The 17681-nt window shown below is 35.0% G+C and overlaps 1 protein-coding gene across 12 annotated transcripts in view; it reads right to left on the bottom strand.

Annotated features, from left to right (window-relative positions):
- Positions 1–17681, bottom strand: part of USP47 (ubiquitin specific peptidase 47) — a gene marked incomplete at both ends in the record, with an annotated part of 56198 nt that overhangs the window by 24016 nt on the left and 14501 nt on the right. For 4 of the 12 annotated variants that reach the window (XM_081999971.1, XM_081999975.1, XM_081999978.1 and 1 more), the window contains 9 exons: positions 532–684; positions 775–870; positions 7062–7211; positions 8064–8143; positions 8988–9133; positions 9670–9766; positions 11365–11503; positions 12661–12774; positions 13719–13922. In XM_081999971.1, coding sequence (XP_081856097.1) covers positions 532–684; positions 775–870; positions 7062–7211; positions 8064–8143; positions 8988–9133; positions 9670–9766; positions 11365–11503; positions 12661–12774; positions 13719–13922 — 1179 coding nt within the window. Of the gene's footprint in view, positions 1–531; positions 685–774; positions 871–7061; positions 7212–8063; positions 8144–8987; positions 9134–9669; positions 9767–11364; positions 11504–12660; positions 12778–13718; positions 13923–16997; positions 17058–17681 lie in introns of those variants that run through there. The other 8 variants (XM_081999980.1, XM_081999970.1, XM_081999969.1 and 5 more) reach the window with 7 other exon arrangements.

The raw sequence follows: 17681 nt of genomic DNA, 5'->3' as shown, positions 1-17681 counted from the left end.
GAATTTTGGCCAAAACCAGAAAAGTTAAAATCCAGAAGATACGAGTGACAAATAAAATTTTACAAATGTCATTTCTACAGCATACACAACACTGAGTCAGAGGGAACGAATTAGTCATTGATGTTTTCTGGACTAACTTCAGTGTTCAGAGTTTCAGAACTTTACATCACCTCTTGCGACCAAAACAGATTCAAACACAGGTTTAAAAAATATACTGCAAATCCAGAATGAAACATATGTAGAAGCTTTAAGATCTGTGCTTTTAAATCACTCGTGAAGATACAAGAAATCAGAAACATCTTCTTATTCAAGCATGGAAATTCTATAGCGATTAGAGAACACTCTTCCTTTTCAATGTAACAAAAATTCTCACAGAATTAAAAGCTTCAAATCAAATAATTTCCATGGCTAAAAAACATTTTATGGAGAATAATAATATCATTGTTAAAATGGGTTTATTAGACCGACATCTTAATTTTCTCAACGAGAAACTTAAAGTTAGAGACTTTTCTCTGAAACCAAGCACTTTACCTCATCTTCAACATCAATGAAGACACTCATATCTAACTCTTCAGGAAAAGTCATACGATCGTTGAGTTTAATTCTGTGCATAGTGGTATAATCGAAGTCGAATCTCTTCAGCTGTAATGTCAGCAGATACGGAAAATGCAAGAACCGCAGACCCTAAATAAAGCAAAGACAAGATTATACTACTATTGTCAGGATAGGTATTTACCAAAAGTCATTTTCGCAAATGATTTGGACAGTCTTTACCTTCCTTGCATCACATTTCTTCTTACATCGTTCACAAAAATACTGATTGGGGCCATCAAGAATTTCGGGCTGAATGAAAGCATGCAGTGCTTCTTCCTAATAATAAAAAGATGTTACCTGATTTTTAAAAAGTGTTTAACTATATAGGTATAAATCAGAATGAGAGATTTACAATAAAATTGCAAACACATACAAATTACTTCAATTAAATCTACAAGCAAAATTTGATTGACAAACTTTGGTACAGACACAGAGTTAGGAAACTATTAAGGGAAACCAACCTTTCTACCCAGCCCAAGATTAAATGGTCAAACCACAAGTTACTGCTAACCATATTTCATTCAGTATTTGATGAATTCAAATTGTCCCTTTTTTAATAAACATACAATATAAAATGACATTTACACCTGTTATCTTGCACATCACATTCAGTCACGTTTATTCAATCAACTGCTGTGAAAATGAGCTTATTTTTAACCCTGCTTTGGCCCTGTCCTCCCAGAATTTTGAGATAGTTCTTCTGTATTTCAAGAAGAGATTTTCCCAACAGATATCATCCACGAATTACCAGGGTGGGGGCAGGCAGCAGGGAAAAAATGCTACTCGGTTCCTCAGTGCCCTGCCTGAAGACAGTCTTAGTCCCACTCTACAAAGGACTTAGGAAACTACATTTGAAGATATTACTTCAAGTGAAAGGTGAGGAAAGGAGGGAGGGGGAATATTTGAGTTCCACTCCCAAAGTTGTGAGAGTGAGATATGGCCATCTCCTATAAAGACACAACTAGCTTCCTAGGATAAACCTTATGAAGCAACTGACCAATAAGTGGAATTTTGTTCTGTGGCAGCTGCCTAAAAGATCTGTCACTAATCCTTATATCCAGAAGCTGAATGATTTCTACTTTGCTCCTCACTATAGCAAAGAATATTCAAAATATAACCAGACTGATCATTAGTCCTCCCCCTAACATCATCTGCAACAATGACATTGTAGAGAAGTTGTATATATTTGAGAACAAACTTGTTCCAACAAAATTCACTAAGAATATTGACGAGGATTCAGTGAACAATTTTACCCAGAGATTTTAAGTTAAAGCCTTTAACCCAATCACCTTTCAAGCCGATAGGCTTTGGGTTTCTGAACTCCAAGTGGAACCCAGAAGTTTTCTGTTCACTTATGAAGGTGAAAACAAATACCACTTGCATATTTAGACATTCAGTTTAAAGAAAAAATCAACAGAAACAATGCTTTAAAAATCATCATCTCTTATGAGTGTAGCTGTTCCCTGAACTCTGAATAAGAGGGGGCTTAACTAGGCAGAGTAAACTCACCAATTGTAACATGGCTGGCACAGAACTTACGATTACTATCTAAACCACGTTTGATAAGTCACACTGGGAAGAAATCAAGCATACGCCAAGTTCTTCAAGAAGCCTTGAATTCTTCCCTTCTTTCTGTCTGAAAACTCAGGGAAGCAGCAAAAACAATAATAAACCAAATGTTTTACAAAAGCTCTACTGCTGTTATAAGAGAAAGGACGTTTTTTTAAAAAGGACTGTATTCCAGGTGACAACTACTCACAAATGAAAAGTGTGCCAGACTGAACACAATGACTGTACATGAAAGGCAGTCAACTCACATCACCATTTTCGGATCCAGCCAGAAAAGCCTTTCAACAGCCCTGAAATCATAGCTCTTAGGCAGAGAGACTCTCGGCAATATTTTAGCCTGAATTGAACTACTGTCTATGTATTTACTTCCTAAACACTACAGCAGTTGAGCTGCTTTTTACTCAAGGGCAACAAATAGTTAATGTTTAGTAAGATTATGCACTGAAGTGTGAGGAATCTTATTCTAAAATGTAAGAAAGAAGACTAAGCAAGCTATAACCCTGCTTAAAAAGCAAGGGGAGGAAACAGATTACTGCATAAGTAGTGCCTGACTACTACTCTGCTACCTCAACTAGTTCAGGAATTAACATTCAGAACTATTTAAACGAAAGCAAACCAGTTAATAACCAACACAGAAAACATGAAATATAGAAGACATTACATAATGACCAGAGAACTCTCTCTTGTGAAGCAAATGCCAGTTAAGACAATAAAAATGTATTTTGAGTGAGTAAAAAGTTGAATTCATGCAGCAACATGAATGAATGGAAATATATGAATGATGGGACATAAAATATTATGTAATGCTTACGTGGACTCATGTGATGTGCAATTTAACAACGAAACATACTATAATTTTTTACATACAGAAAAAAGTGATGATCCTTCAGACCCCAAAAAACTGAATAAAGTATTATGACATTACTCTTAGGGTTTCGCTGCTTACCACACAGACAGCTGTGCTTTGAAAAACCTGATTAAAACTCTTGAAACTCCATTATTTTTAAGCTATATGAATATCCATGTATTTTTCAGTCCTTGTATAAGGAAGATGTGTTCCTCAGGTTCATGCGTTTATCTCCTCCAGTTTTCTCCTATGTAAACTTTACACTAAAGTTAGTTCTGCTGATTAGGATTTTTCTTAATACAATTCCTATTCTAATGCAGTTCACCATTTTCTACTCTGACAGTTTACTCAGCAAAACCAGTGATAAAGCTCCTATGCTGCACAACCTATCGCATGACATCCCCCATTTTTGTGCAACTCCACTTTTAGAGCAAATGTTACCTTTGAAGTTATCTTCGAAGAGGTTAACTATTATGTAGTCTTAGAGCTACTAAGCATTCCAACATTCTAAACACACACACAATCCAAAATATACCATAAAAGATCAATCAATAGTATGACAAAGGCTATTTAAACTTTTTTATAGTTAACAGAATCAGAACAACAACATAGGCTGAAAGAGACTTCTGGAGTCCGGGTCATCTGATCCTAACTCCCTGCTCAAAGCAGGTCCAACTTAAAGCACACTGCTCAGGGCCTTGTCCAGCCAAGTTCTGAGTATAACTAGTTTTTAATATTCTGATCATGAGATTTGTAACAGCACACTGAAATGCCGTAACAAACAGTTCAAACTAATTATTGCCTGGCTAAAGATAGGCACCTAGGACGCTTCTCCACAAAAATGCATTATGATACAGTCAATAGTTTGACATGTGTCTTACTGCAAGCATTTGTATAAAACCCATGAACAGCAGCAGAAGAACCTTTATGAAGAGTTACGCAATAAATAATTAGGCAAAACTGTTCATGGAAAAAACTTACAAACTAACTGCCGTCTCAGATTTTCAGAGCTCATCTAGTTTTACCATGTCCAAAGAATACGCTCAACTAAAACCACAAGACCTTCTTGTTACCATTCTAGCTTAAAAAAAGTAAACATCATTATCATCCATATTCTAATGGCCTTCAACAGTTTTAGTTTGGCAATGACACAACAAAGTAAGTTCACCCAGAAGTCCAAATTAATTTCTGCTGGAAAAAGGTCTACTTGTATGCATACTTACATCCACAAAAGATAAGCTAACATACAGAAGATGGTGAAAACTAACAACAATTAACAAAACAGAACTGTACTTGCTACATCTCCAGAATACTTGTATTATGACTAGCCTTCTGGTATTACAAAGCAATTCACATTGTTTTCTAGTAATATAATTTCAGCATGCCAGCTAGTTCCCCACTGCAGCCACTCTTCTCTCAGCTGTTCATCTTGCAAAATTTTTGTCTTAACAATCAAAAAAAATCTTTTTAGCTTATAGCTAATGCTGTTAAATTCAGACATCTTTACAAAAGATACTAGCACCTACAAAAATCACTAGGTGAACTGCTGCTCCTGTTCACCAGCGTAAAATAAGCTATATATGCTATGTCTATGTTTCTACTGACCTCAAGAAAAGACTGACTCGGGTTTTTTTTAAACCATGCCATTGAACAATGCAGATAGTATAAGTACTTTTTCAGAAACTATCTTGAGATACATACTGGCAAGATCTCAGTGCCTCCAAGATTCCCTAATGAGTTTGTAGCTATGTAGTCTTACTACATGAACTTGGGGAATGGAGTGGGGAATTGGAAAATTTCAAAATGCAAACCTTAAAAACATACTGAAGGATTTCAGAATTACTTCGTATTAGGACATAAAGAAAGCATAACATTATTCTTCCCAGTTCTTCAACATTCCCATATATTTAAGAAGCAATATATATAGATAGATAGATAGATAGATAAATGCAACATTCCAGATATCTACATTTTTTTGGTAGTACACAATGTCGAACAGTGGGATAATACACTTTATGTGTCATTCTACAGATTAACCTTACTTAAAGCTCATACATCCATTCTCTCTTATTAGAAAGTAATGGAAAATCACTTACCTCTAACTAGAGTTCTTTGAAGGTAGTATCCTCCTTAGATCCCCTATCTTGGGTTGTGTCGCCTGCTGCAAGTTCCCTCAGGAGCTGACTAGCAAGGTCTAAAAAGTTTTACATTCCCTTCTATAAGCCCTATTAGCGCATGTGTGAAGTTTTTGATCTCTCATACCCTTTTACCTACACCTACTAAATCACCATCATCTATGGATCAATGGAGGATACTACCTTCAGAGAATTCCATTTAGAAACAGGCGATTTTTCCCTTCTCCAAAAGCAAGTATCCTCCATCTCTCCCCACTGTTGAAGACTACAAAACTAAAAATTACATCTGCTATAATACAAATGCAGGGAGGAGAATCAACTGAATATAATCAGAATACGAATTTAAAAAGTTCAAAAATTGAAGCATCAGTACAAATTGCAACCATGTAACTCTGTGTAGTAAAAATCTTAAAACTATTTTCCTCAATGTAGTAAACCCAGTAGATGTTGATTTACAGGAGAAGTATCAAATACTGCTAAAAGTAATCTGATATTTAACTTCGTAATTGTTCAAGCTTTCTGTGTTTTTACAAATATACAATGTCTCTTTTTTAAGCATTTGACTATAGACTTCTCTACAAAAGAAAAAAAATTCAATTTGAGACACGTACAATGCATTGTTAAATGCGGAATACAACTACATGGACTGAATTGTTTTCACTGCTTTAATAGATCAGGAAAATCTCATCATTGAATAAAAACTACAGCAAAGCATTTGTTTTAGGGGGTATTGCTAGAAATCAGTTTTAAATGGTGAAAATGGAAGCCATCTACATAAAACATCAATCTGTATCAATGGAATGGCAGCTCAAAATACAGCTTCAGTTAGCTGGATAGTTCTAAAAATTTTAATGCAATATTAAAAAGAATTCAAAGGACTTTAACTTGAATCCTTTTGTGAGATCAATGTCCCTCATCTTTACTCCTTCTCAAGATCAGTATTTAAAGTTTTAAAATATGAAGTACTTTGGACCTACACTGCAGTTTAGCCTAATTCTAACAAATCTTAACAGAATTACTGTTAAGAATTACAAACTATTAGTGCTTAAAAAAATATTGCCAGCATACTAAATCCAAAAGGAAAAGCACTTTATACAGAATAAATAATCCTGGTAAGACAAGTACACAACAAGTGTTTATTTAAAACAACCTTTACTGAAAGATTTGTTTTATTTATTCTTATTCTTTCTTACATCTTCATCCATGGTACAGGTATTTTAAGCCACAACAGTGGAATTTCACAATTTGTAATCACTTCTTTTTAGGGGAGTGGAAAAAATAAAACAAAAAAAACCTTCCACAGATTTACGAAGGAATATATATGCTTGCCAACATCAGTAATGCTGGAGCAAAAGTGACCAAGAACACTGATGTACGATAGCATTTTTTATCATCATCACATCGCTTGTTAAAAGCATATGGTATTTAAGAAGTGAACTTTAAAAAGCACAGCAACAACATGGCAATTAAACTAAAAGTTCTGAGCCAGCGTTCTGTTCTTTCACTAAGATTTTCAACAACGCTATGAAAATTTAGCAGATGTATCAATAAAGATAACAACCCAAATAAAACTTAAGTGATCTCATAAAAATATCTCGGGTAAAAGCTGAAGATTTTATCAGGAAGAAAATAATTTATTACTGCAGCCCTAAGGCAATAAAGTTGCATTTCCCCTCCCCTTATACATGCACCAGTAGGACTCATTGAAGGGCAAAAGAAAAAACAAAACAAAAAATAAACCAAAAAGCCAAAAAAAAAAATCTTCTAGAACTTGCTAGCTGGTTCACTGCACAAAGACGAACACCCCAAGATGGAGTATCTAGGATGATACTTACCATGTAACAAATTATACCACTGTCGCATTATGTATTCTATGTGTGTATGGATGCACTATTAGTCAGCATAATAGTACACACCACGCTAGCAAACGCCTGGTTGGAGCCATATGGCCGGATGACCAAAGGAATATCCAGGTAAGTGTCAATTCTCCAGCCTTCATAGCCACATTCTAGACATCTTACATAGTCCTTCAGTTTGCCTTGATATAGTTGATTTATAAGATCGGCCTGAAACAAACAGATATTCAACAGAGCTTTAAACAAACGAAACAGAATATATTTTTTCTTTCTTTGTTTTGCAAGAAAATACCTTTAAGTCTTAATTGCATAGCTACACATTTAGAATATCATTCCCCAGCAGGACATCCACCTCTTGATTTCTTGTTTTTCCCTAGCCCACCACTGCACAAAACAAGTATCAAATGAGCTTCTCAAATCATGTTATATAAGCTTCACACTGTCCTTATGGTCATGTCTTAAGAGTGACTACAAAGGTACCAAAATTGAAGTCTATGTTTTAAAAAGAAGCCTGATCTTGCAGATATCATTAACAGATTGATACTGCAAGTCCTTCCCTGTGTCTCCAGAGGTAGGTGCAGAAAAATAAAAAAAGTTTGCCTATCTACAAATTTGAAAATTGGCCTACAACAAGTTGGCCGCTTATCAGAACGTAGCATGGGTTATGAATATATTCCTAACTTTCTCCTGCGTTAGAAGAGTGGGCTTGAACTTCAAGAGCTTGCAATGTAGCCTAATAAATACTGTCACAGCGAGGAAGCTATCACAGGAGTTACACAATCAACTTTCTGTGCTTGAAATAAAGACCAAGTATCCCGAGTTCAGAATAGTCCACTTTTAACTGGGCAAGGAAAACATCAAGCAATACACTCCTGAAAGGCATACATTATAGTGCCTTTACTACTGCATCAAACAAGAAAACTGGCAGCCATTGCAGACTTTCAATAACCTGATATTTAAAATTCCGTTAACATTTTTCACAATCGTCCTTCAAAAAACATAACAAAACCCACAGCAATACCACACTGCTTAAGGAACAGAAGAAAGTTATTATACACTTACCTGTTCTGTTTGCTTCCATTTCTGCTCCAAAGCATCAAACATGACTCTACAAAGCTCCTGTACATCATGTTGCTGCCATGCTGTTAGAAATTGAAATTAATCTTAATTAAAACAATTAGCCCCAATACTAACTGTAGCCTGAGAACACTTCCTAAAAAGCTAGAAATTTGTTAACGTCTGTACCCATTATTTACAATATTATTCACTATTGGGCCAGTGTTCAATTCCACAAGCAGCTGCCTCTCAAGTTAAGTCAGAAAAATAAGCAGCCAGCTTGCTCACAACATTTATGCATAGACAAGAATTGCATACATAAGCAAGAATATGTAAAAAATACAGAAATGCTAATATGCACTGTTATAAAATAAACTGGTTCTGACATTTCCCACTTTGTGCTGATTCTCTAAAAGTCCATTTTCAACTCCTTATCATCATGTGATTACTCCATGGAAAAATCACCAGGTTATGGAGCAAAATTACACTACACAAATGTCAAAAAGACAAATACAGTGTTTGATTTTATGGAGTTATTGAAATTATTTTCTACTTAAGCGGAACATGTGCATTTGACATCTGTGATTCAAAATAGATTAAAGTTTCTCAGAAAAAGCTACTTCTTTAGAAACAATTAACAGCTGTAACATTGCTTAATTACAAAGATATAATGCTTTTTTTTAACAGCCTAAAACTCACAGACATAATTTATTAAAACACAAAAACCACCAAAAAAAATCAAACAAAAAACCACCCCACCAAAACACACACCACAAAGTATGCATTCAGGCTATTTTGTTTCCATTGAAACAAACTGGATTCTAATTATTATTTTTAATTATTCTGGTATTTTTCCTCATTGACAGCAGTTCAGGCCCCTAACAGGCAGCTGCTGAAGCATATCACACAAGCTTAATAGCTGCATATTACCCTCACTACTATCCCATCCAAAACTCCGTGTAACATCTGTTGTTTCAATTGCTCTTTTTTTGCTGGTCTGCAGTAAAACAAATAGTCTTTGAAGCTGGTAGGGGATACTTGTCACAGGATCCTCTTCAGATTCTTCAAATTCCCATCTATTCATAACACAAGATATTTGAAAAAATGCTTTGAAAACATTGCTCAAAAAGGTATTTAAATCAGCATTTATTACATTTCAAGAGGTCTGCCATATTGCCGAGGCTACCTGAAGCTCTGTTTCTTAGGAAAAGTCAAATGGAATTGCTCTCCATTTCTACAGTAATTGACAATACTATTCCTTAAATGTACAAACCTAACACAAACAAATGAAATAATTTTTAAGCCATTCACTGCACAAATACAGACAGACACTGCACTTAATTTCAAGTTTGTTACTAAGTTGGATGCTTTCAAGACGGGGCAAATTCTTTAAAAAGCTCGTCCATGCCACAACCAACAACATATCTTAGTATTTTACTAAAAATCTAAAGCTTTTAAGCAGATATAATTTATAATAGTCTATCCATCTTGACTTCCAAGTATGCTTTTCAGTATCCAAACACTGAAATTTTGACAGGAGGAATTCAAAAGGGTCTCCTACCAATATATACCAGGACAAATTTAAGAACAGGTTTTGATTATATATACTCACTTATATAATGCATTTCTAAATTCAGGAGTCATGAAAAGTGTTTGTAGAAGGCTGTTCAAGTAGCAAGTCATTGCTTGATTTACTAGCCCCACATAACCTAAAAATACAAGAATGAGATGGAAGCAACACAAAAAGATGGGAAATCACTTTAAGGGTTAAAACATTTGACAAGAAAACAATTCTGTGATAATGTTTATTTAAGAATTGCATCCAGCTGTTGTCATTTATTGTTATTTGCACTGTAAAAATTGAGGGAATATTACAATTGCTCACTTCTGAGAGCAAGAGAATAATAGTTTACACAACAGAAATAATTTCCCTGAATGACACAAAGCTATTTTAGTGATCATGAATTATTTCTTACAATAATAACCAATATTTAATGCTAAATACGGCACCAATTGGGATGTGGGTAACCATAAATATTTTAATAGTTGATTTAAATATTTTACATAAGAATCTAGAATTTAAGAAACATTGTGTACTAGCTTACTTATTACCTGTCAACAAAAAATACTCTAGCTATAATGTAAATATAACTTGTATCTGCATTGGTTTGTACTATCATCTCAGAACTATTAAAAAAAAAAATCTAAAGTGCTCATGCACATGTATATTCCAAAACCTTCTCCCATATTAACCAGTTAAAACAGCTACTAAAAATCAGTGTCATTTTTATTAGCTGAAAAGGGAATTATTTACTTATAATTCATCTGTCATTTTCAGGTGTTCTCCAAAATATACAATATTAACAAGTTGATAAGCAAGCAGCATATACTGAAGTGTATATAAAGGGTAATAAAGAAATTAAATACTTAAAGTGTAATAAAGAAATTAAAGATGCCTATTAATACTCTGAAGCTCTCAGAAAGTATGAAAAAAAAAAATCTCAGTTCCCTACTAGTGAAAAGGCAGCTACTCCATGCATAACACAGGCATCCTCTCTGAAGAGACTAAGTTAGAACATGTGTATTTTATTTATTACCCTATACAGACCATCTTTTCATAGCTATATTAAATAAAAAAAGGTATTTGGCAGATAAACTTTCTCATCTCAAAAAAGTTTTTGAACACGCATGAATTGGTGTAATATGAATGTCCTTTGTGTCTGCTCAACAAATTTAGTATCAGGAGTTTGTCTCATTACTGAGCTATAACTTGCTATCTCCTCCTGCCCCCCTGTGCAGCAAAGGCACCCAGCCAGCCTCCCTTCCAGAGGGAGCCAGGCAGCAGGAGATGAACCTCTTGGGGAATCACAATGCAGGCGGAGAAACTGCTACAGAAGGAAGACTTTAGTTAACAGCTGGTGTGCAGAGATTTGGCAACAGCCCCTCTGTAACAGAGTTTCAAGTACTCATTACGCTGAGAGTGAACACACAGCTTGACTGAGGACTTTTTGGTAATACAATCCTGACTACTCAATTAGGGACACAGTAGCAGATTAATACTTCAAAGGAGGGTCCCTGACAGAGTTTGAATTGCACTGTCACAAGTAAGAAAAGGATGGGATACAGCTCTTCTGTTCCCCAAAGTGGTGTGAGAATATTGTAGAAAACATGCTGGAAAATGTAGTTAGTGATACGGGGTTTTTTAAATAACTTGCAATTTATTTCAAAAATCTTGAAGTGCTGCTATTTGAAAATACGCTAAAATAATTACAAATTAGCATTGCCTTTACAAGAGAGAACACTATACCTGTCTCCGATTTGCTCAGGACTGAAGAGTAAGAGTAGCTTTGACTGACATAGTCATTGGTACAGCCAACAGAGCCTTCTCTTGGAAGAGGGCCTATAAACCTGTCTTGTGTACTGTCATCTGTTGTACCCGACTCCTCCTAAAAACATAAATATGCTAATTTTATGCAAAAATAAGACATCAAATTTTTACTGAAGCATCTACAAGTTTTACTACTTTCTCTTGTGCTAGAAATCAATTTTGCTAGTGTATGACACAAATCTTACAAAATTGCAAATATACAGTTGCTTGAGTAACTTTAATTGTGCCCTCTGAATTCTCAACCACTTGAGAAATCGTTCTTTGCATTAGTGGAAGCAAATGCCCTTTAGAGTACTGTATAATCAAATACAGTAACATAATGCATACAACAAGCCAGTTTGCAGTTTAGCATCTCGTGTATCTCAAGTTTTCTGCACTGAAATACAGAATGACATTTTTCTTTTTCTTCAGGTATAAAAATTACAGTTCAATATTCTGTCAGAATCACCCTCACATTCTGATCTTGTGCACAATTATTTAAACATGGCAGGGTGCGTGTGTCCCCTTTCATATAATTATGGCCACAACAAAGGCTAAGTAGGCCAGCATTATGCTAACATGAGCACTGAGTAATAAATCTCAATATATCACTAGTCTATCCAATCCCTGATTTAAATAAACTGCAGCTGTGTTTACTTTTCACTGCAACAAATATTTGGGAAATCGGAAATTTCAAATATTTTGTTATGGTAGATCGTTGCTTCTAGCAACACAGAAAACTCTTCTTTTATACATGTATTTTTTTTTCCCTTAAAGGTAAATTTGGCAGTAGGTAACTGCTGTTGATACAGGACTGCCATTTCTGAGCATTCTGTCAGAGTGGCCTAATAGTTGCTTTCAAACACACAGAGGAAAAAGATTAGGTATGCGATTAAACCTGTATTGTTAAGACTTATCTCTAGACATGTCAGAGATTAATTAATTATATAACCTTAGGAAACTACTCACAGCAAAGCATTACATAAATATTTGCCAAGCATGAGTAATAACTGACAGCAAATCATTACTAATGGAATTGGTCCTACTCAGGAGAAACCTAGAAGTGTAACATAGTAGTCTAAAAGTCTGTTGAGAAGGCTCCTGAAGAAGCTTATTGTATGAAATATACAGGCCAATTTTATTTCATTTTCTGATCTCACAAGAGCAATACACAGAAGATACACCTCTCTCCCCCCAACACTATAGCTTATAGAGCTGAGCGAAGATTTTGCTTACCGGCATTATATGAGGCTGCTCACCATCTTTGTCTGTCAAATGAAGAAAGTTCTTCTTCCCTGGCTCAAAACCAGCATCAAGAATAGTTCTGTCACTGTTCTGATCTATTGGAGTCTGCTAAAAAAAAGCAAAACCAAAAAACTGACACTTTTAAAAAAACCCAAAACCCCCCCCACAAAACCAGATCTATACACAATTAACAGATTCCATTCATTGCTTGAGGTAGCTTCTGACACACTAAGGTGAAATCAAAATAAGTAATTATCCAGTATAAACAAAACATACTCATCATTAATACTGAAAGAACTTGGGAACAGTTTAAGAAACAGTGTAAATTAAGTATTACAGTACAATTCAACACTTAGAAGTTGCTTAATTTATTCAGGAGTCAAGACACTGGTCTACAAGTTTCTTGCAGAACATGAAACCATCTAGTGTCCTACACAGCTTCCATACACTTTTTTTTTTTAAGGGGGGGAAAGAAGTTCAGCAAGCATAAACATGACCTGAAATAAACTAATATCTATTTCTTAAGGAATCTTATGAAGTTTTCTAGGTACATCTATAGAAATAATATTAACTAAGACCAACACTGATTTACAATAAAGCACAGAAGTGACATTAACCATATTTTTTGTATATAATAAATTCAGTTATGTGTAAGAAACATGGGAAGTGACTACACAGCATGCTTCTGTTGAGAACAAGCATTTCTCAAACAAGACCACGGGAAACAGAGATTAATTATCATGGGTATTACTATTAAAAATACTGATAATGAAAACTAGCATTACATATCTCAGTGATCATATTAGTTTCTTTTGTTTAATGATTAAATGCATATATCAATTAAGAGCACATTTTGAGACTAAAACATAGACATAATACAAAATAAAATTCAGCCAAATCAAAATAGTGGTGTCAGTCCGCTCTGGTGCACCTACTACACATTTTTACAGGAATTAAATGAGCACTTGGCAATACAGATAGCACTTTTGTGTAAGTTGAGGATTTAAATGTTTGCTATCAAGAGGAAAAGAAGTGCACTTTTGCCATACCGTATCAGTTACACTATCTCCATTTCCCCACACTAAATCAAAAGTTCCATTCACATAGCCCACTTTTGAAGCCACATCTTCAAACAGCCTTTTAAGTTGTGTGGAGGCTGGCAGGTTCAAGGTAACACGCTCATTCACTGTCTTGGAATTTGTGGTATCTTGTATTATACACAGCACCCTGGGTTCCTCAGCAGCACTTTCCACCTGAAATGACAGCAGGCAACAATTCATGAGTAAAGCCAAGAACATTTTGGAGTTTAACTGGAAAAACAAAACACGACTTTGCGAGTAAGATGTGGTATACTTTCAAAACCTAAGGATCCTAAAACTAGAGTTTATTTTTGAAAGCAAGAATAAGAAAATTAAGAACCTTCCAGTTTTGGAAAACCAATGTAAAAACAAGCTCCATTTTTAGAGAACTAGAAGGAATTTGGATGGGTGCATCATCATGTAGAAAGATAAACTGCTCAAGTTCTGCACAGAATTTCAGCCTCTAAGCAGATAGGAGACTGCTTCAAATCAGGAACAGACTTTCAAATCACTACTTCAAGCTCACATTTTGCTTTGACATGATCATAAATCCTGCTGAGGTAGAAGTATACCTTTTCTGATTTTTAGGAATGCAACCCAGAAAATCTGCAAGCTTCCAAATAATCTTGGAAGCTGACCATTAAAGAGGACGTTTCATAATCAAGCCACCAACTTTCTTCTGCTAAATCCACCACTGCATGAGTCACAGGAGAAATTTTTCTGCCTGAACTGAGTAAGAAAATTAACATTGCCAAATGGCTACTAGTCAAAGTACAGATACTTTTAACAGAAACTTCAATGTATCTGAAATCAGAAAAATAGAAATCTTGAATGAAGGTGGCAATGAAATAGCAATAAGCCAAGAAAATGGCATTTTCCCAATGCTTTCCAACACTGAAAACCCAGAAAGTCAAAGACCTAAGCACAATCAATTAATTCTCTCAATTATCTGAAGTTGTAGAACAGTAAGAAACAACTAGTATTTAAATACAGGTCACACAAGAAAGCCTCAGGTCAGTAAAAGGAGTAATTAGTCCCCAAGGACTCAGCCTTATGAACTTGTAACACACAGAAAGCATTAGTAATGCATGTCAGAGCACCCAAATCTCAGCCCGTGGCTAAAGGGAACATCATCTAAAAAGGCAAAAAGATACATGCAGTACTATCACAATTTTGGGTGGATAAACACATTAATAAATAGCAAGAACTCCGTTCACGCTAATACTGTCAGCCATGTCACAAGCATCTTCTAGAGAATAAAGAACTACGAAGAAGATACAAACAACTTCAGCATCCCTTGAATTTCTACACAACCAGCCTCACAACACAGATGACCACCAAAGTGGTATAGTCCCTTATGAGAGCTCTTACATCATCAAAACTTTTAAAAAGGAACAGAAATATTTTAGCTGATGCTGCATCCCTTCATTTTACAAGATTTCAAGATCAGCTGACAGTCTTCACGCAACTATAAAATAAAGTGTTAGTTGACTGCAGTATCTATTCCTATCATCATCAGAAAAATTATGACCCCCCCATCTGTATTACATTAGTTGGCTGTAGACTGTGATTTTCTTCAAAGTCCAATTTCACTAAGCTTATCAAATGTAAGCTCCTGAGTGGAAATCTTCATTAATTGCATGCTCAAAAAGATACAAGGCACCATTTCCAGCAAATCGGCACCACTTCATCTTCATACGTTTAATCTTTACTGGAGAATTTTAGGTTCATGAGCTACTTTGCAAGAAGACAGGAAGAACTATTCTTCTGAAACATTAACTGCACATTAAGAATAAAATACAATTTAGAAGACAAAGTAATTTTGAAATATTATACCCTCACTTTCACCCATAGCACCAAGACACACAGGACTGCATTTTGAGTAGACTAAAATTAAATTTCACCAGTGATTACTTCTCCTGGATTCTCTCCTTTAACTTTCCCAGCACAGCTTCATTCTTCAATTTTTAATTTTTCTTTTTTGGCTAAACAACAAGCACACAATTTGTCTCTTTCATTGTGTGGTTACAAAAGAGAAGATGAAGCTTGTTCAGTGGTCTACTTTCTTGATTTTTCTGTAGAAGATGAGCAGCAGCTAAAATCCAACAAACTCATCAGATCAACCTACACTTATGGCCCAGATTCCCCATCAATGGCAGAGGCTTGCTCTGGCTGGAAGGCCACTCTCCTCTATAGAACAGTGCAGAGAGGTTAAGAGGCATTTCTGTTATTCATATGGCTTCACCTAGGAAAATGTAAATTAACTCAGATTTAATGATTCCCAAAGTAACTTCATACTGATCCTACAACTTGACCTGCTACTGTATATGAGCAGGTCAGGAACAGAAGTTATCCACTGGAAACTCAAATTCCTTGTTCTCCTATTGCCTTTATATAACCAACACCTTAACTCCCTTCCTCTCTGCAGAAGATACCTATAAATTTAACTCCTACTCACTTTCTCCAGTACCTTTGATAGTGAATCAGTTGTCATTTACATTGGAATTGCTACTGAAAATAATTAGACACACAGTATCTGATGGATGGAAATAACATTAAGCAAACAAATTATAGAAGATTACAGAAGATTTGCTAGTTGGGTTGCTGGATGTTCCATGTCCGACAAATCCTCTCTTCCTTGTTCACAGATGTAATTCTGACAGACTGAACCGGTTTAATTCAAGAGTTAGTATAGCAAAGGGTATTAAGCCATCATCCGTGCTGCCACTGCTTCAAGTTGTTCATAGTAAATAGATAAAGCAAAAATAACCTCAGTCCAACTCTACCCATGGCAAGCATTCACATACACCATCTAAACTATCAGACAACAATGCAAACATCTCGTTGGCAGCCACTTTACTATAAAAATAGTGTAAAAGGCAATACTGGCCAGCAATAGGCTTCTAAACTATTTTGACAGGCTGTTACCAAACTGCGTCCACAAAGTAAACATAAAATTTAATTTTAATAATTACATAATCTGATATGACAGCTACACAATTCCATTTTTTTAACGAAAAGCTAAAGGGCCAAAAACTCACACACCAGTATAAAAGCATGTAAACACATACTCAGTTTGAGGCTTCTACTGTTAAGACTGCACTTAACATGTCCATAATCTTTGTATTTGAGAACATGCACAAAATTTCAACAGGTCGTGCTCATGTTAAGAAATAAATAAAAGCTACAGCATCATGCTGTTACTATGTATCGTGGTTATCATTTGATAAGTTGATTTCATCTGTCTACCTGTGAAAATTTCTTCTTCATTTCAGCAAAGATACTTTGTCTGCAATTCCAAAACATATCCTATAGTGTATAAAAACAAAATTAACAAGTCATAATTCTTAAAAATAGTAAATTTGACTTTTTTATAAAGTCAGTTTTCTAGTATAAGTAAAAGATTATCACCGATTATCGCAACCACCATTCACAGAATAACTTTAAAATGAACAGCCTCCAAATATTGTAACAAGTTCTCTATTAACGAGAAATTCAGTGCATACGATTTTAACATTTAAATCATCATAGGAGCAGGGTTACATAAAATGTTAGCTCAGATGTAATACGTAACAGACTACATTTCATAAAGTAAGAAAAGAAACAAGTGGGTAACAACCATTCCGGATATAAATTCATACTAACAAATTCCTTCATTATAGTAAAAAAACCCCTCCAGACACAGGTAAACATTTTACCTCAAATGGCTCAAGTGCAAGATTAGCATATAACCCTGTAATTCAGTTTATTATTGCATTTATAAATTATGAAGCTATCCAGTTTCATATGAAACTGCTCCTTCATGTCTGAATTATTTCCTGTAGGAAAGCTTTTATTAATATGAACCTATTTTTAACTATTCAGATGAAGTTAACAACGAGATGAAGTTACTGACTTTTCTTATTCCCAACACTTAAAAAGAAAGCCTGCCTT

The sequence above is a fragment of the Phaethon aethereus genome (genome assembly GCF_964289735.1).
Source record: "Phaethon aethereus genome assembly, chromosome: 5".
NCBI lineage: Eukaryota > Metazoa > Chordata > Aves > Phaethontiformes > Phaethontidae > Phaethon > Phaethon aethereus.
The sequence above is the reverse complement of the archived record's forward strand: the minus strand, read 5'-3'. Positions and strand labels throughout refer to the sequence as shown.